The 19,015-nt window shown below is 45.7% G+C and overlaps 1 protein-coding gene and 1 long non-coding RNA gene across 3 annotated transcripts; one reads left to right on the top strand and one right to left on the bottom strand.

The window, feature by feature from the left end:
- Positions 1 to 813: 813 nt before the first annotated feature.
- Positions 814 to 6,893, bottom strand: LOC118600406. Of its 2 annotated transcripts, XR_004950056.1 has the most exons (4): positions 6,811 to 6,893; positions 6,228 to 6,365; positions 5,512 to 5,651; positions 814 to 3,263 (listed from the first exon to the last, which is right to left on the bottom strand). It is a non-coding gene; the product is annotated as an uncharacterized LOC118600406 (long non-coding RNA). The 2 variants fall into 2 exon arrangements; XR_004950055.1 differs by lacking the exon at positions 6,811 to 6,893 and having other exon boundaries at positions 6,228 to 6,646.
- A 3,424-nt stretch (positions 6,894 to 10,317) lies between these two features.
- SET (SET nuclear proto-oncogene) lies at positions 10,318 to 17,530 on the top strand. The gene is given in 10 exon segments (XM_016126494.2): positions 10,318 to 10,471; positions 10,474 to 10,610; positions 10,612 to 11,071; positions 12,604 to 12,661; positions 13,315 to 13,457; positions 13,835 to 13,938; positions 14,044 to 14,157; positions 14,757 to 14,927; positions 15,012 to 15,158; positions 15,770 to 17,530. Coding segments are annotated over 10 exon segments (1,497 nt in total). The 5' UTR covers positions 10,318 to 10,332; the 3' UTR covers positions 15,794 to 17,530.
- The last annotated feature ends 1,485 nt before the right edge of the window (positions 17,531 to 19,015 follow it).

Here is a 19,015-nt window from a genome sequence, read left to right as displayed (position 1 = left end):
GTACATACAACTCGATAGTGATAACAAACAACTGTGTTATGGGGTTATGTATTTACTATACTGTACTTCTCATCATTATTTTAGGATGTACTCTTTCTAGTGATAAAAACAAAAGTTTGCTGTAAATCAGTACGCTACATTACACCCGCAGCCACACACATCTCCCGTTTACGTCTGCTGATTGCATCACTGTCTTTTGTGCTTGATTTGATCACATGTTGTTTTATTAATTTAGTGTAGCCTAGGAGTCCAGGGTTTCTAAAATCTATAGTAGTGGACAGTCATGTCCGAGGCCTTCACATTCACCCACCACTCACTCACTGACACACCCAGAGCAACTTCCAGTCCTGCGAGCCCCATTCATGGTAAGCGCCCCATACGAGATAGGTGTGCCGTTTTTTATCTTTTATGTCATATTTTTACTGTATTTTTTCTGTGTTTAGAAATGGTTAGATATGTAAATACCATCACGTTATAATTACCTACAGCATTCACTACAGTAACATGCGATACAGGTTCGTAGCCCAGAAGCAATAAGCCGTACATACAGCCTAGGTCGGCTGTACCATCTGGGCGTGTGTGTGTGTGCCATGATGTTCGCACAACGACATTGCCTATCGATACATTTCTCAGAACATATCCCTCTCATTATGTAGTACATGATGCTAAATGATTATGTTGGGACTTTGCAGGGTGATCTCTTTAGATTCATAAAATGGGTTGTAAACACGACTTTTGTTTCAGTTTATTTGGAAGATCAAACCTGTAAGAATGTGCAGTAAATTTCCTGGAATTGAAGAATAACGAGAGAAGCCAGGTCCCACCCCTTATTAAGACATAGATAAAGCAACACCAGAAGCAAATAACAACCTAGAGAAAAATAATTTGCAATAAATAAGAGAGAAGGCTCGTATGCTTAATATGTAAAATACACTTATAAACCAACAAAGAAAAAAAAACCTATCTCAATAGGAAATTGAACAAATTGACACAAATGGGAAATTTACAAAAGAATTGATACCGTCAGTCAAGAAGCATACAAAAAAAAAAAAAAAAAAGCCCGTTTTATCTCACTAGTACTACCTACTCTGAGCTAAAAATGTCTACCTACCAAGTTGGAATTTCTGAGAACCTGGCAGGGTTCGGTGAAATACACAAACACTGCAGGAGAAACCCTAGACGATGAGCAACATGTTAAAGACTCTTACTACCTTTCATACTTTGTCACTCAACGATCTTAGTTCCAGGAATGCATTCTAAAGAAATAATCATGTATGTGCCCAAGGTTTAGTTTCTAGGATGTTCATTACAACATTGCTCATAACGATGGAATAGTAGGAACATCTTAAACAACCATTGTTGAGGTTTAATTCAATAAATTATAGCACATTTACCCAATAGAAAACAATGCAGTGATGAAAAATGTCACAGGAGAATATTGAATAGCATGAAAAGGCATAAAAAGAAAGGAAATTATTACTAGGGAAAAATAAATTAAAAAACCACTTTTGGGGGGTGGCTCCATAGTGTAGTGGTTAGCATGTGTGCTTTTCATGCAGGTCCTGGGGTCGCACCCCAGGTGGAGCCACAGACCATATCCCGGGTGCGCCAGGAATCGGGGGTGCCAGGCCCTGGTCGAGCCAGGCCCAGGGTGTGTGCCTTGAGCTTGTGGAAAGAGATGCCCCACCTTCAGAGATCCAGTTCTTAAGGGGAGATGGCAACATCCATAGGTCAGGGGTGGAAGTTGCAGGGAGGGAGGGAATTAAAGAAGAAGAAAAAAATTTGTAGTACAATCTCCATTGTTTGAAATGTACGTGAATACTTTATATGACATACGGCCTATATTATGTAGCTCGTGTAGGTAGGTTTTATTAGTAGTCGCTGGCTCCTGAGGGTGGGAAACAGTATAATCTTTTTTGCCTTATTTTAGTTTTCTAAATTTTAATTAAAATGCTGTTATTATAACTTTTTAATGACTAGTAAGGAGCCAGAGCACAGTGTGGGGGCAATGAGAAAGGAACCAAGTGCCCTTCTCCAGATCTGGCACCCGATTATGACAAAGGTTGTTTTCATCCTAGGGCTTCCTCTGTGCTGAGAAGTGTGGAGGGAAATCTTCCAGGAGATGGTCAGAGGTGATCTCTTGGGGTTCTAGGAGACTAGGAGACAAGCGTTGGTGTGTTCTGGGCTTACCTGGCAATGAGGCTCTGTGTAGAAATCCTCCTGTATCACATTAAGGCAAAAAGTGATGCGGGAGAGTCAGAAAGACACAGGTTCAAATCCTGACTCTTCTATCCTTTTGGGGCCAGATTTTTTGAGTATGGGTTCTTCATTTAGTTTGATTCTCCCAACTGTAACATAAGGACATAATATCCTGAAAAGGTCGATGGGAGAGTTCAAAAGGATAATGCTTAGCGAATGCCTCTCATACAGCTAACGTTCAATAAATGGTAACTGTTCATGCTGTCCTACAGTGCGCAGAGATAACAAAACAATACAGTGCTTTGGATGTTTTGGAAACTTCTGGTTTCCAGAGGGAGCCTGGCCTCAGGGTTATAGAACATCCTGAGTCTGTCAACTTTTGGGTGGGGTGGAGGGAGGCATTTGCCTTGCCCCTACCTTGCTTGCAGCAGATTCTGGAATGGAGCAGAGTTTCCCAGTTGCACTGTGACACCTCTGGGAATCCAGGAAGTGAAAAATTTGGAAACAGGAGAGGAAAGGAAAGGTGGGGTCTGATGTGTTTGAGGGTGAGCAGACATGTGCCGGGCGGGTGCTGTACTTAGGTGCGTTGAGTGATTCTAAATACTGGAGGGAACTCAGGTAATATCTTTTAATGTAACAGACTCCTAAGGTTCAAAATTCAAAAGGTACAGCAGGAGAAAGAATAATGAAACATGTCCCTCGTAACGCCAGTCTCTCATTTCTCATCACCCCTCCCCAGGGATGGCCGAGTCATCACCTTCGTGAGGGTCCTTCTGTGAAGTCCTCGTGCTCTAGATATACAGGCCAACAAGTGAACCTGTATTTTTTTCTACCCCTCCTTTTATACAAACGGTAATTACTTGGTTTGGAACATCGTTTTTGTTGTTGTTTGTTTGTTTGTTTTTACTTACCACAGCTCTGTTTCCATACTTGTTTTGTTGGTTGCAGAGCATTCCAGAAGCCTAAAGGAGTTGTTACCAATCTTTTGCTTTTACAATGTTGCAATGAGTTACCTTAAACAGGTGCCATCTCACGGTCGAGCAATCAATCTGTAGGATACATTCCTGTTAGGAGAATTTCTGGGTCAACAGTATGCGTTTTGTACTTTTGATACATACTCCTGTGGCTACATTGCCCTCTAATGTGGCTGTAGCCACTTATGCTGTAGGGACCTCTCCTCACACCTCTCCCAGGTAGAGTGTTTCCAGACTTTTGGATCTCAGGTTGGAGGTGGGGAAAAATGGTATCTCAAGGGAGTTCTAATTTGTATTTGTTTTATGACGCTCCTCCGGGCCACTCCTCATTTAGCCCCTTCTTTGCTTCTAGGAACCAGTGCAGCATCATGTCAGAACACCCTGTTCTGGCTGCTACAAGCAAGGGGTTTTGGTTTGCCCTTCTTCTTCCAGAAGCATCCTTTGCTGATACGCCCAGAAATCAGGAGCCAGGGCACCTGTTCTCTCTTCCTGCACACATCCTGTTCCTTCTCCACTGCTCTCAAGTGTTTAGTTGCTAAGTTTTTATCCAGCCACCTAATCATTCTGTGGTTTCGGGTTTAGCAGACTCCCAGTTTCATCAAGAGAGTTTTCATTTTTTGTTTCCCATACTGTTTTTGGACAATTTCTGGGGTAAACACAGGGAAAAGAGGACCCTTTTGTCCTCAGATTGAAAATCCTAAAACAGAGAGGCAGGTATTATCACCATCTATTTTATAGATGTCAACACTGAGACTTAAGCTGGTCAAAAAGTGACCCCACAATTCTGGTTCCAGCTATAACTCAGTTATTTTCCTCATGACCTGAGGCAAATCACTCCTCTCAGGTCTCAGCTTGCCCATCTGTAAAGCCAAGACACTGTAACTTTCAAAATGTCTTAGAAAGAGGCCCAATGTCCTTCAGAAGCTGACAAAGAAGGAAAGAGCAGAGGGTAGCAAGAGATGATGGTGGGGTCTTCCGCCAGAAAGAGCTTCGCTTTTTACCAGTGTTGACATAATTGACTTACGCCTGAGATTTATTTTGTTAAGAAGGTATTTAATGGGGAAAACAAACAGAAAAGAAAGAAAATCATTGGACTGTCTCAGAAGTTGCAAACCCATGGCCCGTAGGCTGAAAGTGGCCTGATCTCATGTTTTATTAGGTTCACAAAGTATGCTTTTCAAGTGTTTAGTTGCTAAGTTTTTAAAATCCAGAGATTTCACATAAAAAAAAAAAATGTGTATCTCTAGCTTCTCTTCAGAAAAACCAAAGATCTGGTCCCTCTCACTCTCTACCTCTGAGAGAAGGCCACACTCTGTCTGTGGAGCGTTACCTCTTTTCTAACGAACTTTCCTTTTGACAAAAAGGAAGGAAGGGAGGGAGGAAGGAAGGAAGGAAGGAAGGGAGGAAGGGAGGGAGGGAGGGAGGGAAGAAGGAAATAAGGAAGGAGAGAGAGAGCACGAGAAAGAAAGAAAGAAAGAAAGAAAGAAAGAAAGAAAGAAAGAAAGAAAGAAAGAAAGAAAGAAAGAAAGACTGACCGACCAAAGATCTGACAATAAAGGGCTCAGAAATCAAAGACATAGGTGTAGCAAGACCCAGATTCTGATCATCACCAGGGTTCCAGAGGCCAAACGCCCCCTTCCAGTGACAGCCTGCCCCAAGGCAAGGGTACCCACATTCAGGACTTCCAACAGCATAGATCAATTTGGCCTGTTTTTGTACTTGATACAAGTGAAATCACACTGCCTATCCTTTTTGTGTCTTTTACACAATGTCGAGTTTGTGGCTACATTCATGTCACTGGACCATAGCTGCAGTTCGTTTGTTTCATTGTTTTATCTTGTTCTGTTGTATCAATATCTTGCAACATGTTCATTTGACTGTTGACGTGTAGTTTCCTGAACTTGGCTATTATCAATCTCGCTGTTATGCACATTCTTGTGCACACTTATCACACATGTTAAAGCACATGGGTACACATTTCTGTTGGGGGCATAGCCCGGAGCAGAATTAATAGGTGACAGAGGAACTCAGCATCAGTCCAGCTTTGGTAGAGCTGGCACTATTTTCCAGAGTGGTTTTACCAACTTAAATTTTTTTTTTTTTTATGAGTCTATTTGAGCCAAACTGACGATATACGCCAGGGAGGAAGATGTCAACTGCTCCTGAGAATAACAGTTTTACAGGTTCTTATGCATTTGAAAATAAGAAGGGGACATAATGGAGATGACATGGAGGTGGGAGAAAGCAAGGCTGGGGTTGGACCGCAGCGGAGTTAACAAGATCAGGTCTCTTAAAGGCCGTTATGGCTTATTTCGAGGCTGTGGTTGAACCAACTTACCTTCATTAGCTGTTGTAAATCCCACTTGCTTGCCTTGCTTGTAGTTATTACTGGACAGGGCTCAAAGGGCATTGGGTTTTGTGACTCCCAGATCGGATGCTTTCTCTAGGTTCTTCAACCTCCTAACTTTCTATCCTTTTCTGAAACGAGTGAAGAATGAATGGCTTCTTAGAATCCTCTCAAAGGTGCCTGCTTTCCTCTCTTCTTCTGTAATTCTTGATTGAGAATCTTTTATTTCAATATTCATTTATCCCTCCAAGCTGAGACCTGGAGGTTGGGAAGAAGTTAGCCAGACACAGTGGTGCGGGTGGACGGACTGAAGAATGTTGCAGGCTGATGTGAGGAAAGGTCATGTTTAAGTTTTCTGGAAGCCAACGGGGGAAAAAAAAAAGAAGAGGACACATTCTCATCGGGGACAGCACTACCCAGAGGATTTGGGAAAGGGCTAGGGGTTGGGCCGCTGGTGTTTCAAGTCAAGACCCGGAGGGTCCTAGAGAGGACAGATTGCTTTCCACAAGGAAACACCTCCCCCGCCCACTCAATGCCTAGAAGGCCCGGTAGAGAAGTGTTGGGAGCGACTAAGAGAAGTTGATCTTGATTGGAGGGTGGGTGAAAGGGAAGAGGCTGGGGGAGGGGGAATGAGGTGTGTGTCCCACTGTCATGTAAATATCCCCTCCAGGCAGGGCGGCTCCAGGGCGGATTTAAACCTCCGTCACCTGGGGCAGTCTCAGTTCTCCGACCTTCTCCCCGGCGTGCGTTTCCCTCTGGGTCTGGTTCTCCGACTTTTCCTCACGGCATGGCCCCCAAACGCCAGTCTTCACTCCCACCTCAGCCGAAGAAACCGAAGCAGTCTCCTGCCCCCAAGCCGGAGAAGCCGGTGACCTCTTCGGACTTGCCGAAGGGAGGTATGTCCCCTACCTTTTATTGGAGATGTAAGGGATTCGCGAGGATCGACTCTTAAGTGATTTTTCTCTTTGCCCAATCCTGTCCCTTCTGAGAGTTTGGAGATGTGACCCCAAACTCCCTTGAAGGACCGTAAGCATGCGGGGGAGTGGATTAGGTTTTGGCGAAGAAACCGAAGGAGGGGAACTGGGAGACCCGGAGCACGTGGGCCCTCGTCCCTGCCCCCACTCCGGCGCCTACCGAGCTGGTCTCCCAGCCCCCAAACGCTTCTTTTGGGTTCCCTGAGTTGGTGAGGGACACCACCAGCCAATCTGAAGATGGGGAGCCACACGCGACCCCTTTCCTCGACTTCACCCCTCCACGTCCCGTCAGATCCCCAGGTCCTGGTGGTTCTACCTCCCAACTTCTCATATGCCTCCACCTCTTTCCTGCTCCTGAGCTGCTGCTGCCTGCCCATAATTCTGGCCACCTCCTCCTCGTCTTGCTTCCCGCTTCCTCCTCCCATCCTGCCCGAGCAAAGCCAATCACGTGACTCCTTGGCTTGAAACCCTTCCTCTTCCTTGCTTTCCCATGCCCTCAAGGTATAGACTACTGAGACTTCTGGGGCCCTGCCCACCTGGTCCCCGTGGACCTCTCTGGGTTCTTGTTCCTTCCAGCACCTTTTTACCCCTCTTCACCTCCTGGGGCTCTGCTCTCACCTCTGGACCTGTACACTCACTTGTTCTCTGCCTGATCGCTCCTCTCCCTACCTCTATCTGTGTGTGTCTCCTTGCTCTGAAAAGTCGCTTCCTGCATGCATCCTCCTTTGAGCCACAGCTGCTGGGCTCGGAGCCCCCTTCTGCTTTAGCATGGCCCAGAGTCACCTCTGCCCCGGCCCCAACATTATGACATTGTAATTCTCGTGTTCACGTCTACTCCCCTCCCCATTATTAACCATTATCGGAGGTGAGGATTACCTTTTGCATACACACAGCTTGGATCCAGGCATAAAGTGGACTGTTCTGGTGGTTAGGCCTCCCTGATAGAGTGGGGATGTGGTGAGGCTTTCTCGGGGGCTGGGTTTGGGTAGGTGGAAGTCGGAATGGCACTGCACTAGGAAAACGTGATAGGCTGGCTCAGTGGGGAGGGGCTCGGGGTCGGGAAGCTTCTAATTTCTGACTTGGCTGAGGTCCAGCCACGCTTTTGGAAGGAGTACTGGACAAGGAGTCCTCGTTGAAGTGCCCCTATAGATCTGCTGGGTTACGAGGCAAGTTCGACTTGACTGGGTCTTGGCCCAAAGGGATGCACGGACCTGCCCAGCTGACGTCCCATTGTGCTAAAGCTGGGTAGCCAGTGTTCAGAACTTAGCTCTGTCTGGCTGTGCAACCTTGTTGGGGAAGTGACATGACCTGTGTTTCTTTCCTCTTCTGCAAAATGGGCTCAAAAGTACCTATCTATTAGGCTTTGCTGTGATGCTTAAGTAGAAGAAAAACAATTAAGACAGCAGTGACGCATAATCTGTGCTCTTGAGGTGGGTAGTAAATTCCTTCCCACGTGTGAGCAGCAAAATGTGGATGAGTCTTCCTGGTTTCCTTCCGCTTAACTGCCTGGGAGAACTAACAGGACCAGAGGGTGCAACACCACAGTCCTTCCGAGGTGGTTCACCTAGACTCAGATAACAGCTTATGCCACTCACTGGGCACTGATCTGCTAGGCGTAGTGCTAAGCACTGCTGTATCCATCAGCCCTCACAACAAGCAGCATGCTGTGGAGGCTGAGGCGCGCGCGCGTGCATGTGTGTGTGTGTGTTGAAGATCATCCTAGCTAAGATTTCCTGGCCATTTGGGGATGCTGCTGCACTGTAGGGAACACCAGCATCTCTCTGTTCTGAGTTTTAAACTGCGGGGTTCTCCTTCAAAGGAAGCAAAGGAAGCTGGAAAAGAGAGGGAGGTAAGAGGCTAAAGAGAGAATGTTGGAGCTGGAAGAGACTACAGTGAAATAATGCACAGTGGGTGAATTATCTCTTGGTGTGTCCATGCCACTCCCTTGTTTACTGAAACTCTTGCCCTTTTGCTTTCTGTTTCTCTTCCACTTCCTAGTGTGTGCTCCTTGCACTCATCTTGAGAAGCTGCTGTGGAAAAAGTCAGGAAGAGAGGCAGGATGATGCCAAGGGCTAGGATGGTGGAAGGGCTCCCTGGAGCCTCTGCCAGATGCATGAGAGATGCAGGTAGATCAGGCACATAGGAGATGCTGTGGGTTAGTGGTACCAACCTGTGAGCAGGCTTTATGTAGCAGCAACCCTCAGCATAGTGTTTCTCAGACTGTTTCATCTCATTTGTGGGTCACGAAATCATTTTAGTGGGGTGCACCCAGAATTTAAAGGAAAAAAAATAGAAGAATGAGGGTCGTAGCGCGCTCAATAAGGATATCTTTTTGTGCCTAGGAATGAACCGGGTCTGGATGTCAAATGTACATCTTACTGTAGGTCATGTCACAAAATGGGAAAACTGTTAACAGGTCAGGGGCTTTTCCATGCAACAGCCTGGTTTAGAACTTTGGCTCTGCCACTTCCACTAAAAACAATTGAGTTTATCTAGGAGTACCTACCTTGTATTTTATGAGGGTTAAATGAGAAAATGTGTGTGCTTATCACAGCCTGTGGCCCATGGGACATGCTTTGCCTGGCACTAGACCCTGCAGGGTAGTTCTTTCCTCCTCTGTTCCGGTGACATCAGAGTGGTAGGAGGAAATTGGCCATGGTGAGAGTATTTATACGCCATCAAAATCAGCAAATGCTACAAATCAAGGTTTTTGCTGTGCGTTTTTTCCTCTCTTCTGGGAGCAGGTTGCCAAACATTTATTACTCTCCCTTCGAGCTTGTGCAATTGAGGTGCATATGAATTGACCTGGTCTCAAATCAGGTTTGGAGGGGAAGGATTAGACAAATTTCTGGGTTTTTGAGAACAGTCCCAAGGTTTTTGTATTCTGTATCCATGAGCTGTATGTATGCCAGTTATTTAACATTTATCGATCACTCACCATGGACTGTTTTGAACATTAAAGACACTGCCCGAGCTTTAAGATCTGATAAGTAAAATGTGCCTGCTGGAAGGCAAATAATCCAACCCCAAATTCTGGTTACACATGCCTAGGGAGAGATTTCAGGCCTTCTGTGATCCATGTCTTGGAACCCCGGCCGAGGGAGTAGTGCGTGGTGCATTTGTATGATCTGAAAGCATTATTTAAACAGAAGTGACTTGGCCCTACTTAATGGTTGAAGACTTGCTCTTTAGTCTAAAGCGGGCCCTGTTGGTCTTATCATCTCTGACTGGGCAAAATGAACTCAATATCGCCTACCCCATAGGTCATTTCTGTGCGACCTCAACGAGGAGAACGCAGCACGTTGCTCGGACTGGCGCTTAGAGCATTAGATATCGTTCCTTGCAAGCATTAGGCACTTAGTTGGGTCAGAAATATGGCATCTCCTCGCCTTCAGAGGACTTCCACTTCAGGGCCACCTTGCTTAAATGCCGCCCCTGAAACAATGTTCCCATTTGTCAGCCGTTTTTGGCATTTTATAATTTCGTAATAGAAACAGGTACAGAGGAGGAAAGTGACTTGCCCAGGGGCGCACAGAGTGCTGGGCGGAGCTTGGACTCAGAGCCAGGACAAGGCCCTGTGAGTGGACTGGACAGCGCTGGGCTTTGCAAACGAGCCTGAGTGGTCGGAATAGCAGCATCTAGAAAATAGGATGGAGATGCCGCCTTTCTTCCACGAGGGGGGATGCCCCCCAGTGTCCCAGGGCGCAGAGCCCGTGGTGGATGTATTTCTGCGTCCCGATGTGAAGCCAAGCTACGGCGAGGCCTGCACTCTGGGGGTCTGCGAACGCCCCTCTCCCGCGCGCCCCGCGGAGAAGGGAAGCCGCTCCGCCACCACGTGATGCGCCTGCCCGGGGCCTGCGCGCAGCCCGGCGAGGCCCCGCCTCTCGAGCCGCCGCGCGCCCGTAGCGCGCAAATGTCCCGGGTCGGGTTGGAGAAGGGGAAAGCGGGGGAGGGGAGCGCGGCGCGGGGGACCGGCCCGTACGTCGCCGCGTCCCTTCCTCCCGCCTCTTCGCCAGGCCCTGTGTCTCCTCGTCGCGGTCCCGCCCCCTCGTCCCGGCGCCCCAGCCAATGGCGAGGCTGCGCGAGCCGCTCCGGCCGGGGGCGGGGACTGCGCGCGGGGCCTGGCGCGCCTGCGCCCTGCCGCCCGCCCCGCGCCGAGAGGAGGAGGAGGTGGAGGAGGAGGCGGCTCGGGGAGAGCGAGCAGCGAGCCGGAGCGCAGAGCGTGAGTGAGGGAGCCCAGCCGCCCGCCTGCCCGCCGCCGCCTCCCCTCCGTAAGCGAGAGCCCGGGCCGGGGCCCGGCACGCTGCCCCAGCCCCTCCCTCGTCGCCAGGCCGCGAGGGCAGTGCGCGCGAGCCAGGGGGAGGGCGAGCGAGCGGGCGCCGGGAGGAGGCGGCCGGACCGAGCGAGCGCCCGCGCGTGTGGCGTGAGGGGAAGCCGCTGCCCGCCCCCTTCGCCTTCCCTTCTCTCCCCCTCCCCGCTCCCCCCCCGACCGCGGAGCAGCACCATGTCGGCGCCGGCGGCCAAAGTCAGTAAAAAGGAGCTCAACTCCAACCACGACGGGGCCGACGAGACCTCAGGTGAGGAGCAGGCGAGGCAGGGGCCGGCCCGCGCCGCCATCTTCGCCGCCCGCCCGGCCCGCAGGCCGCCGGCGGGGCCCGGGGGGCGCTGGGCGGCCGGGCCGGCGCGCGCCTCGGCGCCCTTTTTTGTGCGCGCGGGGCCGAGGCCGGGGTGGCGCCGCGGCGGCGGACGGAGCCGCGAGGCGGGGGCGCTGCGGCCTGCTCGGCGCGGGCGGAGGAGACCCCCCCTTCCTCTCCCCCCTCCCTCGCTCTCCTCCCCCTCCCTCCCTCCCGAGAAGCCTCTCTTTATTGTGCTCCGCCATGATGCCTCGCTCCCATCAGCCGCCGCCGCCGCCACATGGTGCGGCCGGACGCGGCCCCGCGCCCGGGCCTCGGCGCGGCTCGCCCGGCGCGCCCGGCCCGCGGGCGGCGGCCCCGTACCCCTGCCCGGAGGCCGGGCGCGGCGCGGCCCTGCGCCTGGGGCTGGGGCGGGGTGGGGGCGCGGGGAAGCACGCGGCCGGCCGCGCACTGGGCCCCGGGCCGCCGGGGAGGATGCTCCGACCCGCCCCGGGTCCTCCCCACGTGGGGCGGCCTCCCCGTCGCGGCGGCGCGCTGGGAAACCTGGCGCGGCTGCCAGGTTGTCGGCGGGTCTTTACAATGGCTCTGGAAAAACCTAGCCTTTTCCGTAAAGGCTTCCTCGGCAGGGGGGCTGCAAACCCGGGGATGGTTACCGGAAATGAACCGCGCGATCGGGGCCCCTTCACGCCCACTTAGCTTGTGGGTTCCGCAGTCTTTACCGGACAAAAGGGCACCTTCTCCATAGCACACCTCCCTTTCCTCCTCCCCCGTGTGTGGCTCGTAGTTTTCTGACTTCATTCTTGCTCCCTGCAAGTGTGCTCCGCGGTCGGAGGGGGCCGCATCTGAAATCAGCCCGCCTGAATTTGGGTTGGAGGGGTGAGGACGGTCAGACAGGAAACTTGGGGATCATATTCTAAGAAGGCAAAAGTCGAGTGTTTACGATGGTGGGGGTAGTTCTGCGACCCTTCCCTGCCTTCGTAGGCGTGCCCTAGTGTCTTTATTGTAATAGACGCTTGAGCGATATTTTCAGCTTTCTGTAAAAAGTGATTCTAACATTGAGATAGGTGGTGTCCTGATTTTTATCGTTTTGGGTTACTTTCCGTATTCTTGATAGTTAACAGCCAGTACTAGTGTATCGTAGGTACATAATGTGATAAATGATACTAAATAGTGTCTGAATGATGTTTATCTTCCATAATAGAAACTTTAACAATTGATTTTTTTCTTGTAACTCTTAAAAAGTGCTACAGACACTTCGAATATCCTAGCAGGTAGCATGATTTGTGAACAGTCTTCTAATTAAAAAGTAATTTGTCAACTACTTGCATGAACACGTGGAGGGCATGCCTTGTAGTAGGCAGTTTCTTTTTTTCATATATAACCAGCTTTATTGATACAGCTCTCATCAGACAGTGTTAACATCAGAAAGCTGGTTAAATTTATTATATTAGTATTGACACACCTTTTTTTTGCAGAAAAGGAACAGCAAGAAGCAATTGAACATATTGATGAAGTACAAAATGAAATAGACAGGTAAAGTTTTTACTTTGGAGAAGTTTTTCTGAAATGCATGTTATGGTCTAGTGACCAATGAAACTATAGTCAAATCTGTGTCACCTGGCTAGGCGGAGATGATTTTAACTTAGGTGGAAATATGAAGTTAGTGTTATTTTTCTGTGAAACATTTGTAGTCACCAAAAAAGCTTTTGATGACAGTACATTGACCTTGTAAAGACCTGGTTTGTTTTCAGAGGCTACAAGTTGTCTAAATTGTAGTGCCTGGAATTCTGACAGTTTAGCATTGTGGCATCAATGTTGCTCTGACTTGCCTTAAAACTTTGTTACTTGATTAGCAGGCCTCCCCCCCCCCCCCTTCCCTGCCTTTGCTCTGCCTGAGGGAAGCAATTGAAGTTAGCATGGTAATAGAGTAGTGGAGGTGACTATACAATGTTACCAGTTTTGGGCACTTAACAACTGTCAAATATTGAGTGTTTATTGGTAGCGCAGATCAAATTGCCATCTTAGTTTTGACTTTTTTATAGCTACAAAAATCTGGGTGATTCGGGTATTATGAATAGGTACTTTGCACTGTTCTAAAGCTAACATCAGTAAATATTTGGTAGTCTCAGCAATTTTTGTATTTGTCAAATACAATCATTGTCAACATGTCTTTCCATTTGCTTCAGACTTAATGAACAAGCCAGTGAGGAGATTTTGAAAGTAGAACAGAAATATAACAAACTCCGCCAACCATTTTTTCAGAAGAGGTCAGAATTGATCGCCAAAATCCCAAATTTTTGGGTAACAACGTTTGTCAACCATCCACAAGGTATGTCATGGCGCGCAGAGCATTATTAAAGAGTGTGTGGTATCCACTTGTTAAGGAGTGGAGGGACCTTGGTTGAGGACTCCATCTAACACATTGGTTACATGCAGAAGTTGGACCACTCAGAGAGGGGCAGGCTTGTAATTAGTATATTCTGTTTAGAAGAGACTATATTCTAGCTGAGGATTCCCTTCAGTTACTTGATTAAAAAAAGTGACAGCTCTGACGTTCTGTGCCATTTGGTTTTCAGTTAGTGGATTTATGAAACCAAAAGTGCTCCCTGAATCTGGAAACATTTAGAAGTGCTTTAATAAGCACTGGAGTTGCATGTTAACGCTCGTCTGTTTAATGTCCATTTGACCTGTAATTTGTTGGTCTAGTGTCTGCACTGCTTGGGGAAGAGGATGAAGAGGCGCTGCATTATTTGACAAGAGTCGAAGTGACAGAATTCGAAGATATTAAATCAGGTTACAGAATAGATTTTGTAAGTATCAGTAACTCATCTTGTTGGCCACTATGGAAATTAACTTGAGCTTTGGTTACAAGAGCTGTTTGTATTGATTTCTAATCATTTAATCATTTATTATAGTATTTTGATGAAAATCCTTACTTCGAAAATAAAGTTCTCTCCAAAGAATTTCATCTGAATGAGAGTGGTGATCCATCTTCAAAGTCCACTGAAATCAAATGGAAATCTGGAAAGGTATTTGAGTAATTGTTGGGCAGAAATACCTTTTTATGTGTGTTTTGATTTAGTTGAATCATTGACCAATACTTGGTGCTTTGGTAATGTGTCAAATGCAAATTCTTGGTATAAAAAACTCCAGTGTATTAAAGTTAAATATAATACAGCTTTGAACCAAATTTTTAAAGAAAGAAATGGACCAAATTTTTTTGGTTTCTACATTGGTGGCTCAGCTTTTCAAAGTGGCCTGCTGCTTGCCAAAATATTTGTCTGCATTTAATTAATAAATATATTTTGTTATACTGTCTTATGATATAGTGGCTGTTAAAGTAGAACTAATTTTATGGAAAAGCTAAATTTAGATGGTACCTTTTTGGAAAAGACTTGTCATACAAATTTGACAATAGTCTTTATAGACTTAAAATTCTAGGACTTCTTTTTCTTTACATTTTGTAATTTCTTTTAAACAAGAGTGATGTAGATAATATACTTATGTCCCATTTTTTGTTGTTGCTGTTCTGCATTCGGGTTAAAAATCTTATTGTTTAAGTTATAGGGAATCTAGATGTTTTAGAGTGCCGAGAGCCTTTGTCAGAAGTTTTTCCATCTTCATTTAGGATTTGACGAAACGTTCAAGTCAAACGCAGAATAAAGCCAGCAGGAAGAGACAGCATGAGGAACCAGAGAGCTTCTTTACCTGGTTTACTGACCATTCTGATGCAGGTGCAGATGAGTTAGGAGAAGTCATCAAAGATGATATTTGGCCAAATCCATTACAGTACTACTTGGTAAGTTGAGAATGTTCTTTTATTGAAGGTTGCACTTGTCTCATTTCTTTGGAAATGAGTTAAGATAATGCTTGGTTTTTGAAGGTTCCCGACATGGATGATGAAGAAGGGGAAGGAGAAGAAGATGATGATGATGATGAAGAAGAAGAAGGGTTGGAAGATATTGACGAAGAAGGGGATGAGGATGAAGGTGAAGAAGACGAAGATGATGATGAAGGGGAAGAAGGAGAGGTAAAAGGAAATTTGGTTAAGTAAAAAGTAATCTTTAAAGAATTCACCATGATACTTTGGAGATTATGTATATTGTATAATGGAACTGACTCAATTAATTATTAGGGGTTTTGTAAAATAGATAAGCTATTGTCCAAGATTGGAGGACATTTCGATAAGCTCATTTTATCAGATTTAACTAGTTCTGCTTTTGTGGTTTGTTTTTATGACCACTATAGTCTATCCTCCTCTTGCCAGTCCTTTAGTGCAAGTGATACGGACAGTGCTGGTCAAATTCTGAGAAGTTTCCCAAACAACAAACATTTGCATGTTTTGGACAAATTAAAATTTACTTACAGTCAGATTGGGATAGATTGATTTGGTTTGGATTATTCGATTATCTGAAAGATGTCCAGTGATTAGGTTAGCACTGAAAAGTTTCTTTATCTGAAACAACATTATTGGGTCTTTCAGTTGAGATTTGACACAGTGTTGTTTAGGTTGATAAAATTGGCTCGTGGCATGTCAGCATCTTTTGTGGAGGCCGTCACGGTCCTTGTGATTGTTGGGGAACGACAATAGAATTAACCCTAAAGAGTAAAAGAGTAACCGTCCTCTCTTTTTCCTTACAGGAAGATGAAGGAGAAGATGACTAATGGAACACCGATGGAGTCCAACCTTTTTTAATTTTCTCCAGTCCCTGGGAGCAAGTCGCGGTCTTTTTTCTTTTTCCCCTCCTCTTGTGCTCAGTCTCCCTGTTTTTGAGGTCTCTTTTCTCTCCTTTACACCATGGTTCTCACCTTATTGGGGGGAAATACCTTGAGCAGAATACAGTGAGAAAAGAATCTCTGCCCCTTTCTGTTCCAGATTCTTTTTTTCCCTTCCTGTCTCAACAAAAACTATGGAATCAACAACACCGTGCTCTGTGGGAAAAAAGAAAAACCTTCTGCTCCCTTAGCTCTGCTGGAAGCTGGAGGGTGCTAGGCCCCTGTGTAGTAGTGCATAGAATTCTAGCTTTTTTCCTCCTTTCTCTGTATATTGGGCTCAGAGATTACACTGTGTCTCTATGTGAATATGGACAGTTAGCATTTACCAACATGTATCTGTCTACTTTCTCTTGTTTAAAAAAAAGAAAAAAAAAAACAAAAAAAAATGGGGTTATAGAAGGTCAGCAAAGGGTGGGTTTGAGATGTTTGGGTGGGTTAAGTGGGCATTTTGACAACATGGCTTCTCCTTTGGCATGTTTAATTGTGATGTTTAACGGACATCCTTGCAGTTTAAGATGACACTTTTAAAATAAAATTCTCTCCTAATGATGACTTGAGCCCTGCCACTCGATGGGAGAATCAGCAGAACCTGTAGGATCTTATTCGGAATTGACATTCTCTATTGTAATTTTGTTCCTGTTTATTTTTAAATTTTCTTTTTGTTTCACTGGAAAGGAAAGATGCTCAGTTTTAAACGTTAAAAGTGTACAAGTTGCTTTGTTACAATAAAACTAAATGTGTACACAAAGGATTTGATGCTTTTCTCTCAGAACAGGTTTGACTTGTATAACATATTGTCAAACTTTGTCACCCTAACTCCGTATTTTTTGATACGCACTTTGCAGGATGACCTCAGGGCTACGTGGATTGAGTAAAGGGATTTGAATCAATGTATTAATGTCTCCATAGCTGGGAAACATGGGTACAATTTGCCATCAGTTTCTGAAAATTTTCAAATCATTGGGATACCTGATTGCTCAAAACTCAGTTCTGAGTTGTGTTGTACCCTTAATTTGTATTTCAAATTGGCATTTTTAAAAACGGGCCTTTATTTACCTGGATATAATAGTGCCTGCCACCACCGTCAGACAGACCTGGTGCTCTAATGCCGTTACACACGGGGCAATTGCTGGCATGTCTTTGTTGGCACTGTAAAATGTGGCCTAGGAGACAGGCTCTCAGAGTAAGAAGTCCGTGTTGGTGGTAAGAAACTCAGGTTAGGAGTACTTTTGTCTCTAAGTACCAGCTATTAGCGTATAGTTCTCAAATGAGACCTGTCTGTGTGAATCTGGGTGAGATGATGGACTCTGCTCTGTCCGCTAATTGCCATTGTGCATATAGTAACATTTTGAGAAGCTACCTAATGCCTAAGCTTTTTAATGCTGTAAAATAATAGTAGCTAAAATTAAATGCCACTTTTTCAGAGTCGAATTAATGGACAGCCTGGTCAAATTCAAAGCTTTTTGATGTATAAAACTTTATAAATGGAACTATTCCATCAATAGGCAAAGTGTAATGAAAACCTATCTAGATGGATAGTATGTAATTTCTGCACAGGTCTGTTTAGTAAATACATCACTGTATACTGGTCAGGAATCTTGCTCCAATAAAGGAACATAAAGATTTGTTTTGACTGGGGTCATTCTCCTTGTTTTGTAGAGAAATGTTTTTTGCTTTCGGATTTAGATGATAAGCTAATTTTTTTTGTCTTGTTATGTGTGTTCATAGTGACGGGAGGGGCGGAACTTAAATTGTTAAGCAGGTAGTACAGGTAACATCTATTGAAAAGGTATGTATGAGACACAGGGACGTGTTACTATGTTACTTGGAATGTAAGTTCCTGAAAAGATTGGGCATTTTGATTTTGAAGTCTAAGCATTTGTAAAGACCTTTTCATGAGTGGAAAAAATGTCACTTGATTTAATACACATTAAGGAATCCTATGATTTTTTTTTGTTTGTTTCACAAAGTTACAGCTTACCAAAAATGGAATTTTATGTGCTGGTGAGATCGTGGTACCGTTAGGTTATAGGTCACATTCAATGGAATTTCATAATGTTTTTATTTGGGGAATGCAGTCAAAAACAAAGTCCCTAAAAGTAACTTACTCATAACTATTGAGGTCACCCTGTAGAGCCCCCTGTTCCTGCAGGTCTCATGGAGTACAAGGCTGTGGGAAAACAAAGTGGCAACATTAGTGTACAGAGTAGCTAGATGAAATGGTTTAAAACTCCTTTGCTACAGGACGTTAAAAAGAAAAGAGCAAATATGGTTTCTCCGGGAAGAGGACATCCACTGTGCTAGGCTTAGCTTAGGGGAACTTTACGTAAGTTGGCAGAGAGGCCGTAACTTACAATGTCTCAACATTAATTTCAAAACCTAAAGGAATATTCTACTTAGACCATCCCTGCAGTTGAGGTTAATGTTGGTTTCTCCAATGATGGCTTGGTTTCTAAAAGACAAGTATTCCTTCCACGACAGACCCTTATTACACCCAACTCAGGCTCTAAAATGTAGACCTGGTGTCTTGTTGGGCTGACATATTGGGTTCACAGCTGGCCTGCTTCGCTTGCGTGTAGCCGTGAGGATGTGAAGGGTACGAGTTTTTGACTTGATGGATTTGGGGGGCCTTTTGGGCTTTAGAGGGTTCCTGGACAATTGTGTTTCTTAATCAGTTTAGTAATTTTTACTGCTTTATAACAATTAGTTTCATGGTTTTACTTGGTCCCAGAAGCAGTTTTGGTTTTTCTGCCGTTTTTGTTAGATTTTGCTATGAACCCCTTCCTAGCTATTTCAAGAATGGAATTCTGTTGCAAAGGGTGAAGACTAAAGATTGCCTGAAGACGTGAAACAAGTTCTTTAGGAGATGAATGCATACATAGCCTTTCCAATTGTTTCAAGAGGATAACGTTTTATTTTGCAAAAGCCTATCCGCATCCAGTAGTGACGATCCCTTTTGAATATATGGCTGTGTTCATTGAAGACTCAGGTTTGCTTTTTAACAGGTCTGAAGGAGGGGACTGCAGCTTTGTGATGAGAACAGTCGAGAGGACTTTTTTAAAAGTGGAGGGTGTGTGCCATCTTGGTTAGTTGGTGGCACTGTACTTAGAT

The sequence above is a fragment of the Rousettus aegyptiacus genome, unplaced genomic scaffold (assembly GCF_014176215.1).
Source record: "Rousettus aegyptiacus isolate mRouAeg1 unplaced genomic scaffold, mRouAeg1.p scaffold_m13_p_3, whole genome shotgun sequence".
NCBI classification, from domain to species: domain Eukaryota; kingdom Metazoa; phylum Chordata; class Mammalia; order Chiroptera; family Pteropodidae; genus Rousettus; species Rousettus aegyptiacus.
This window is presented reverse-complemented; position numbering and strand designations above follow the sequence as displayed.